At 38.1% G+C, this 10630-nt stretch overlaps 1 protein-coding gene and 1 long non-coding RNA gene across 2 annotated transcripts; both read right to left on the bottom strand.

Annotated features, from left to right (window-relative positions):
* Positions 1–275: 275 nt before the first annotated feature.
* LOC107694399 (amyloid beta A4 precursor protein-binding family B member 2-like) lies at positions 276–8405 on the bottom strand (the record flags this gene model as incomplete). The annotated part of the gene is made up of 6 exons (XM_016494087.1): positions 8295–8405; positions 3742–4704; positions 2944–3122; positions 578–709; positions 408–493; positions 276–336 (listed from the first exon to the last, which is right to left on the bottom strand). Coding segments are annotated over exons 2-6 (1404 nt in total), but the record flags the coding sequence as incomplete, so codon positions are not given.
* LOC107694401 (uncharacterized) lies at positions 775–1131 on the bottom strand. Its single transcript, XR_001634867.1, has 3 exons — positions 1079–1131; positions 909–994; positions 775–837 (listed from the first exon to the last, which is right to left on the bottom strand). It is a non-coding gene; the product is annotated as an uncharacterized LOC107694401 (long non-coding RNA).
* Positions 8406–10630: the final 2225 nt, after the last annotated feature.

Genomic DNA, 10630 nt, shown 5'->3' with positions numbered 1-10630 from the left:
TATTATTGTTTTTTTATTATTATATTATATTTTTATCTCAGTTTTTTACATGAAATCACAGAGATAGAAAAAAACTGAGATAAAAATGTAATATAATAAAAATAAAATAATAATAATTGTCAAATATCTAATTATCATTAGTCATTGTTTAATACTGATATTTTGGTGGGCATTCTCTTAGTAGCAAATTGTATTGTTAATGTTTGATAATTACAGTAAAAACACCCTTCTGTGAGGCGTTAGTAACTAATGAAGTGCTTTGTGTGCAGGTTTACCTGCGTCTCCGGGTCGTTGCTGGGGATGACGGTGTCTGCAGGGGCTGATGGGACTTTAGCTCTGCAGAGGAAAGCGATCAGTGTGAAGCTGGATGATGAATATGACACTCAAGATGATGTGTTTGCGTTCACCTGTGGTTGATGAAGCTGTACGGGCCCAAACTCCCTCGGTTCATCTGTTGCTCTCTCGCGCCGGACTCGCATGTCTCCGTCAGGTCCTGTACAGAGCATGTGTGCATTGCTGATTATTCTGTGTAAAGTGCTGTGTTAGTCGTCGCGGCATGTGTTTTGTCAGTGTTTACCAGGTAGTTGTTGTTGAGGAAACTGGCGGCGCGTCCCATCGCCTCATAGCACAGCGAGGAAGAGGATGGTGAAGAGGCTGCGGATGAAGGGACGGGTTCAACAGAGCTGTCCGACACGATACTGCTGGGCCGCTACACACACACACACACACAGACAGAGGCGTTAGTAACTAATGAAGTGCTTTGTGTGCAGGTTTACCTGCGTCTCCGGGTCGTTGCTGGGGATGACGGTGTCTGCAGGGGCTGATGGGACTTTAGCTCTGCAGAGGAAAGCGATCAGTGTGAAGCTGGATGATGAATATGACACTCAAGATGATGTGTTTGCGTTCACCTGTGGTTGATGAAGCTGTACGGGCCCAAACTCCCTCGGTTCATCTGTTGCTCTCTCGCGCCGGACTCGCATGTCTCCGTCAGGTCCTGTACAGAGCATGTGTGCATTGCTGATTATTCTGTGTAAAGTGCTGTGTTAGTCGTCGCGGCATGTGTTTTGTCAGTGTTTACCAGGTAGTTGTTGTTGAGGAAACTGGCGGCGCGTCCCATCGCCTCATAGCACACACACACACACACACAGACACACACACACACACACACACACACAGACACACATCAGACACACATGCACACACACACACACACACGCACACAAGTCAAGTCCCATTTATTCATGGAGTGTTTTTTTCTGAAACGTTTTCTGGACGTTCGTTGAACTTTTTGTTTTTAAATGTTGCTACTTGTTTCAGAGAACATTCAAAAGTAACACTGGCTTGATGATAAAATGGAATGTTCCCTTAACGATAGTTTAAAAAGTGTCGTTTTTAAAACTGGAAAAACATTCCGTTTTCATAACTTAATGGAAACATTATCAGAAAACAATTATTCAGATCAATTCAGATTATTTAAATTTGGTTTTTAAAGTGCCTTATAAATACATTTTCATTTGACATTTGAATTATGAAACAAATTCAGAAGGAAGCTTAGCAAAGACTATAGTGTCATTATTCTTTATTCAGATCAATTCAGTTCAATGTTGATTCAGTTCAGTTCAATAACAGCATCAGTGTTGCAACGTTCATCAGTTTTTCATCATTTTTAATGACCATATTACATTTGTGGCATTTATTTTATTGCATTTATTTTCATACTTGTTTTCTTCGTTTTGCTCTCCTCCGATCAGTGTCAGACAATCAATAATATTACTGTATGTTCATTTAAACAATCTTCTCCGCTTCTACAGATTGACAGAAGTCACGTCTGCAGTTTTGAGCTCATTTATATACTAGTATACTTGTAAAAGTTTCAGGAAAACCTGTCGCTCACTGGAGTATTTGTACGTGTGTCTGACTAACGACAAAAACTCCAAAGGATTTTTCTATCAGCTTTTGGATTATTAACAATAGTTTATGATCAAGCTAGTGAGTAGATGAGTTTATCTGTTCACTGGGATGACGATTAATGACAACCTCTGCAGTCCCACGAAGACACCTGTTAGCTTTTTCAAGACAAGCGCTTACAAAATTACTGATATATTTTATGTTATAAAAATATAAAAAAAAGAATAAAAATAAAACATGAAAATATCTTGGGCTTGAGATAAACAGTCCTTATTTCATGCATTTAAACAAAAACACATTGAAAGAAAAAAAAACTTTTAATATATTTGTATTAATATTTTGAATTTTTTTTCATTTTAATTTTAGTTCGTTTTTTTTTTTATTTTTTATGTCTATACAGTTAAATTTTTTTTAAATATTTTATGTTGTAGAATAAAACATGAAAATATCTTAAGCTTAGACCTTATTTCAGGCATTTAGTAAAAAAATATATATTTGTATTAATATTTTGAATTAGTTTTCATGTTTTCATTTTAATTCTTTTTATTTCAGTTCTTTATATATCTATAGTTTTTATATATATATATATATATATATATATATAGTTATTTTAGTATACATAAAATGGCATTGTAAATTGTATTGTAAACTTAAATTGAAAAATATTTAAATAAGTTCAGGGTTTTTTTTTTTAATATTTTATTTAAGTTAATGTTTATTTTATTCCAAATAATTAAAATGTTTTATATGGATTTAGTTAAATTTTTTATTTTTTCATTTTAGTTCATTTTTATTTTATTTCAAGTAATGAAAATGTTTTTTAATAGTTTTAGTTTTAGCAAACAACAGCGATTCAATCAGTTCTCACGAACAAAATCATTTTTTTCTCGTTTGAGAAGCTGTTTCACTCATACTCAAATTCTGTTTCGTGCCAACTTCAAAACAATCAATATTTGTTAATTCAATATTTCCCGCCCTAAGTTGCTGTTTCAACAGGAAATGCATTATGATTATGAGATGAAGATCTGTGTCTACCTCACTCTGTGCTTTAGTGCAGGGCACAGGAAGACACGCCCCCTTCACCCTAAGCTCCACCTCCTGGTCAGAGTGGGCATCGCCGGCCACAGGCTGATCTCGTGGAGTGGAATCAGCTGAAACACGCCAAAAATACTCCTGAGACACGTCCTGCGCCAGAGGAGGCTCTTCCCAAACAACTACAACACACACACACACACACACACACACACACTTCAGAAACTGTCTGTCGTCATAGCAACTGCTGCTTCCTGCTACACAGGAGATACATATAAAGATGTGCATGACTTCAGATACAAACACTACTGCTCAAAAGTTTAGGGTTGGAAAGATTTTTTTTTCGAAATAAATTGTTACATCAATTGATTTATCAAGGCTGCATTAAATTGATCAAAAGTGTCAGCAAAGACATTTATAATGTGTTACAAAAGATTTCAAATAAATGCTGTTCTTTTGAACTTTCTGTTCATCTGTGAATCCTGAAAAATAAAATGCATCACAGTTTCCACAAAAATATTGTGCAGCAGAACTGTTTTCAACATTGATAATAATCAGAAATGTTTCTTGAGCAGCAAAGCAGCATATTAGAATGATTTCTGAAGATCATGTGACACTGAAGACTGGAGTAATGATGCTGAAAATACAGCTGCGCATCACAGAAATAAATTACAGTTTAACAGATATTCACATAGAAAACAGCTATTCTGAATACTAATAATATTTCACAATTTTTACAGTATTTTTGATCAAATAAACGCAGCCCTGGTGAGCAGAAGAGCGTATATTTCTGTTGGTCACCTGTCTCCTGAGGCGTCTCCACAGACGGGCTCTCCTGTGACAGCGTGGTCCAGCTGGAGTCCTCCTCCTGTTTCTCGGGCGATTCCTCGGGCTCGTCTCCTCTCAGCTTCAGGTGTAACGGGCTCATCTGCAGTCGCACTCTTCCCGGAGAACCGCCGCTTTCCGCCGTCCCGTCTCTGACGTGGCTCACGCGCTCGTTATTGGGCCGGACGTCCAGTTGATAAACATCCAGCGTCTCGCCGGGACTCTCCTCCTCCTCCTCCTCTTCCTCGCTGGCCAGCAGGAGCAGGTGGTTCTGGGGGAGGGTGAGGTGCACCTCCACATGGTTCTCTTTAGCCCACCTCTGCGCCTCTAGTTTGGGCAGGAGATGTTTCTCCTCGGGCTGTGTGTCTTTATCCGGGCTGCTCGGCGCCTCCTCTTCTCGATGGTATTCTAGAAAGCTCTTGGTCCTCCTCCTGATGGTGGGGTTCTTCTGGTTGTCCTTCCCCTCCAGCCAATCCCTGCTGCTCCTCACCAGGTTCCTTTCGTTCTTGTTGAGGTCCAGCTGCTCCTCTTTGAGCTGCAGGTTGGTGCCGTTTTTGGCCAGTTTGGGATTCGAGGCGGAGAAGGAGAGCGAGGAGCAGTAGAGAGACGAAGAGGAGGCGGATTTCGTTGGGGCGGGTCTTCGGTCAAAGGAGGCGTGGCTTTGATTCAAAGGGGCGGGGTTTTGGCTCAAACCCATTGCGTTTTGGATATTGGTCAGCGCGTATTTCTGGCGACTCTTCGAGTCTTGCGTTTCCTTGGAAACGGTGACCACGCCCTCCTTTATGGTGTCGCAGCTCAGCTGCTGGTTGTGGGAGGAACGTAAGTTGAGAGAGGTGGGCGGAGTCAACAGTGGGCCGCCGTGATTGGTTGATTCTATGGTCGATGCGCTGCGCCTGAGCGGAGGCTTCTGCAGTGACATCATCGCAAACGATTAATCGGCTGCGAAGATAAAGAGAACGATGGTTAATTAGCTTCACTAATTCCTGTCACTAAAAACAGAGCTGGGAAAGGATATTTTCCCAAAGGAAAACACACACAACTATAATCACATCTTAGAACTTTCTCATATTAAAGAATATCACAAATTAGATCTTGTTGATATCTCAGTCGTTTCTCCCAGACAGCAATGAGATTAAATGCAGATTTGTACTCTTCTCCTGTTTCTCACAAGATTTCCACTAGCTCCAGAACAGATCTCAATAATCTCTCAAACTTTTCTCAGATTTGTCAGAGATCTATCTCAGTATGAACTCATTCACATTCATTTCATAGCTACTGGTTTAGATGATCTATTTATCTACGTTTGCACTTTTGATAATCACAAAAGTTGTTTATATTGACTTCTACATTGATTTTTGATCATTTTTATTTTGTTTATATATTATTGGATTTACATCACTGAATCTATACGATGCTTACTGGATTGAGTCATACAGAATTTTATTGTAATTTTGTTACAATGACAATAAATCTACAATCTAAATTTAGATATTTACCGAAGGAAAACAAAAAAAAAATCTCATCTTGGACACAAGAAGCTCTTTCTCATTTTCTCCCTAGATTTCTCGACGAGTCTCCTCAAAAGATCTCAGTAATGTCTCAGATTGTGCTCAGATTTGTCAGCGATCTCAGTATGAACGCAAACATTTCTCATCTGCCATTCACATTGATTTAATAGCTTGTGGATTAGATTATCTACTTTTGCACTTTTAATGATCACTAAACTAGTTTAAATTGACTTCCAGTGTTGGGGGTAATGCATTACAAGTATTTATTTACGTATTTAATCCCATTATATTAACCAAAGTCTTTGCTGCTCACCTTTGATGATCCAATTCAACCACACTAATGAGCAAAAATGACTTTAGATAAACATATACATCTTAAAACATCTTTTTTATATTAAAAATAAACAAGCAAGCCAGGCCAGATGACAAAAAGTAATGCAAAAGTAACGTAACACATTACTTTCCATAAAAAGTAACTAAGTAACACAATTAGTTACTTTTTTAGGGATTAATGGAATATTGTAATGCATTACTTTTAAAAGTAACTTTCCCAAACACTGTGGACTTCTAGCTTGATTTTTATCCTTTTTATATATATATATATATTATTGGATTTAATGTATCGAATTTTGTTGCTCTAATTCTGTTTTTATGAGCTGCTGACTGGATTGAGCCATAGAATTTAGAATTTCTTTAATGAATGAAGAAATCTACATCTACATTTGTATCTATTGCCACAGTCTATTTGAGACTTTGTATGAAACATAACTGAGAATGAGTGATAACATTTGCTCTGTTAATTCAGCCGAGTTTCTGTGTTTGTGACTCTTAGACCCGATCACCTTTACATGAACTGCACAGTCAGCACAGCGTCTCACGTTAAACTCCAACAAACGGGTCCAGTCCACACAAACACACACACGCTCACACACTCACAAACACGCTCACACACTCACAAACACACTCACACACTCACACACACACACACACTCACACACACACACACACACTCACACACACACACACACACACACACACACACACACACACACACACACACACACACACACACAATCAACGGCTGTGACGGACTGGGCTGGAAAATGTGTTTGCTGCAGATTTCCACTGAAGTTTATACAGCATTATTCAGCACAACAGTCCGCATGCAACACGCATACTTTCCCTTCTTTCCCTTTGGATGTGATCTGCACACACACACACACACACACACACACACACACACACAGTGTGTGTGTCAGTCTCCACATGCGAGGCTGTTTTCCTGTGCATCAGCCAAATTAGGTTTTGACTGATCGCAACACTGATACTGCATTCAGAATTATATTATTATGTTAATTAACTCAGATTTACGTAAATATAAAGTTATTCAAGAAGGCAACTGGATATTAAATGCATATTTACAGAAAATCATAAGGATTAAGCTGTTTTTGACTCGATTTTACACTTAGTGAGACGAGTCTGTAAAGCTGCCCAATACAAATAGTATATATTTCCTATATGCAATAAAATATAACAGCAAAACTGCAAGACCTTAAGTGTATAACAGTATAGTAAAGTGCAATATCGCATAATACAGTAAAACACAATAAAATTTAAAAATATGAAATAGAATATACCAGCAAAAATACAAGTCTCAGTAACTACAGCATAACTATAGTATAACTATAATATTGCTTAATATAGTAAAAGACTATTGGATAATTTATACAACTCTTTGATTATAATCCTATATGCAATAAAATTTGAAATAAAATCTGGCAAAAAAAAAATGCAAGTTTAAAGCAGTATAGTATAGTACAGTATTGCATAATATTATAAAACACTTTTGGAAAATAATTTATGCAAACACTAATTCTAATCCTAAATGCAATAAAATGTAAAATGTAAAATATAAAATACAACAGCAAAAATTAAAGACTTAACTTTACTATAGTATAGCATTGCAATAATTGCATATTCTTATAACTGATTTTAATAATTTATGCAATAAGATTTTAAATGAGATATACCAGCAAAAATGCAAGATTCAGTAGCTTCACTGGGTATTATAAGACACCTGGAAAATAATTTATGCTAAATCTGATTATAATCCTACAAGCAATACAATTTGGAATAGGATATAACAGAAGAATTGCAAGATTCAATTACTATAGTATAGTATAGTATAGTATAGTATGCTATTGCAATTGCACATTCTAACGCTGATCCTGCATTTGCAATAAAATCTGAAATAGGACATAACAAAACAATTTAAAGACTCAGTAATTCTACTAGTATAGAACAATATTGCATTGTAAAAGACAGTAGGAAAATGTATGCAACTCTTTTATTATAATCCAATATTTAATACAATCTGAAATAGGATTGACCAGCATAAATGCAAGACTCAATAACTTTACTGTAGTATAGGACAGTATTGCAATAATTGCATATTCTAACTGATTACAATACTATATGCAATAAGATTTGAAATAAGATATAGCAAAAATGCAAGACTCAATGACTACTAATGCATAATGTAAAGTAGAAAAAGACAATAATGCATGCAACTCTTTGATTATAATGCTATATGCAATAACACTGCAAATGCAACATCGCAAACAACACAACTATTTAAGTATTTAAAATAAAAGTGAATATTTCCTAATGTTTGATGAAAATACAGCCATGACATCAGGATGCACAGTTGTTTGTCCTCCTGATCATGACAGAGCGCTTCTGATCTCCCAAAACACTCGTGCGATGAATGACGCACATCTGAACAGTCTGCAACAAATGCTCATCATCATCATCATCATCATCTGACACGATTAAACATACACACGCATGTATTCCTGCATGACATTGTGACAGCAAGAAGTGTCAAGTCACTCTCTCGTAATGCGCATCCTGTGCATGACAAACTCAATTCAATCATCAATTCTATAAAGTTGCTGCACCGAAGATGTGTGTGTGTGTGTGTGAAAGCATGACGTCATGCGCTCAGAGACGGTCACTTACCAGCACCAGCAGCGCGAGCGTCTCGGCTGTTCTCTCGCCTGAAGATGCTGATGCGGTGACGCCCGCTTTTAAAGTCCAGACTCCCGCAATCTGAGACCTCTCCGCACCGCCCGCGCCGCTTACAGAATGCGCGCCTCTCCGCGCATGCGCCGTGTGCCGCTGTCTCCGTGTTATGGCAAGCTAAAGGATTCATAAAAGCCTGGTTTTCCGTGACTCCAAAGCGCACGTTAAGAACGCGCGTTTTTATGGGAAATCACACGTCAAGGACTCGCGGTTTGCTGCCAAATCGCACGCTTTTAACGGGTCACTGTGCAATCAGATGCACGACCAGGCGTTTATGAATACTATGGCTTGCCATACTGTGTACGTGTACACCGACCAATCAGAGCGCCGAGCGCAAGATACGGTATAAATATTAATCGGGTCGTTCTGACATTGCACCAAGTTTCCTAGAGCGTCTAGGAACGTGATTTAATATTCATGAGGCACATATAATGATTAGAGGGATGAAGCACCCACCCACCTGCTCAAAAACATTTTTAGTTGTTAAAATGCATAGATTAATGGCACTTATAGTATATTATTTGACGAACACTTCACATCTGAACTTAAAACACTCTCAAATAACAATAGTAACAATAAAAACCAACAACCCTCACTTAATGCAAGACTCAGTTGCCTTGTCCAAATACCCACACTTGCGGTCTTTGCACTTGACCACTTGAACACTTATATTACGTATTTCCTGTATTTGGCCCAAGTGTTCAAGTGAGGATGAAGACCATTGCATATTCTTATAACTGATTTTAATAATTTATGCAATAAGATTTGAAATGGGATATACCAACAAAAATGCAAGATTCAGTAACTTCACTATGTATTATAAGTCACTTAGAAAATAATTTATGCGAAATCCTACAAGCAATAAAATTTGGAATAGAATATAACATCAGAATTGCGATACTTTACTATAGTATAGTACGCTACTGCAATAATTACCTGCACTGAACGGCCAATTTCACGTTTTTGTGTATTTTCAAAATACAAAATACTGTATTTTTATTTTAAATACATTTTCATGTATTTATGCCCATCTCTGGCAACAGACTTGCACATTCTGAGCAGCTCGATGGGAAATGTTAGCTGTGAGTGTTTGCCGCTTGCAGTACGAGAAAGTTTTGCGAGAAAGTTCGGCGAGGGGCCTAGCACTCCAGCCCAGCGTGATGCAGAAGGAATCTGGCATGAGAATTCCACGTGAGAACCTTTTTTTTTAATGTTTGTTTGTTTTTTTGTTGTTGTTTCATTAGATTACGTTAAGAAATCATCCGGAAGAATATAACCGTGTTTATTTTTCTCAAGTTCATTGTTGCAGTTGTGGTACAGTTGGGTAATTTGTTCGAAATCCAGAAGAATATACACGTGTTAATTTTATTAATTAAGTGTAAAACTATCAACAGTTGTGTGAGTAGTTTGGAGTTCATGTCACATGCGTGCTAATCGTCTTTAAGAGACTGAGAGATCATCGGAGAGATCTGTGTAAATTAACATCTAACCAGTTGAGGAGGAAGGAGTTCACTGTGTGACCAGCTCGTCGTCATAGGATGCCGTTTCTCGTCAGGGAGTGAGGAAAGGATTTTACTATTCTGCAATTGGAATCTTGTTACTCCTGGATTCGTGAGTACACTGGTTCCCCTTCAGGAACTCGAGCTGCATCAAAATGCTTTGGGAACGCCCCAGTGAGACCACGTACTGAAGCATGTATGAAATCAGTCCAATAGAGAAGTGAGACGTCACGAGCGGGGAGCGGTACGGCACGGGAAAGCTCGTCCCCTCAAGTGAGGGCGCTAGAGCAGTCAGGTCGGTCGTTCCCTGCCGGTCATCCGCTTCAGGGCACCGAAGTGGTTCCTCTAGCGACACCAGAGGCTAGTCTCGAGGGACTGGTTCCCTTAGTAGACTTTCTGACAGCGTGGAAACTTCTGCCAAATGTCTCACAATGGGTCCTGCACGATGTAGAGAGAGGTTACAGAATTCAGTTCGGTTCTCGTCCACCTCGCTTCAACGGGATCATTCCTACATTAGTAGGCCCCGAGCAGGCTCTGGTATTGTAACAGGAAATTGCATATTCTTATAACTGATTTTAATAATTTATGCAATAAGATTTGAAATGGGATATACCAACAAAAATGCAAGATTCAGTAACTTCACTATGTATTATAAGTCACTTAGAAAATAATTTATGCGAAATCCTACAAGCAATAAAATTTGGAATAGAATATAACATCAGAATTGCGATACTTTACTATAGTATAGTACGCTACTGCAATAATTACCTGCAC

This window comes from Sinocyclocheilus anshuiensis, unplaced genomic scaffold, assembly GCF_001515605.1.
Source record: "Sinocyclocheilus anshuiensis isolate Anshui unplaced genomic scaffold, SAMN03320099.WGS_v1.1 scaffold2276, whole genome shotgun sequence".
In the NCBI taxonomy this organism is placed as follows: domain Eukaryota; kingdom Metazoa; phylum Chordata; class Actinopteri; order Cypriniformes; family Cyprinidae; genus Sinocyclocheilus; species Sinocyclocheilus anshuiensis.
This window is presented reverse-complemented; position numbering and strand designations above follow the sequence as displayed.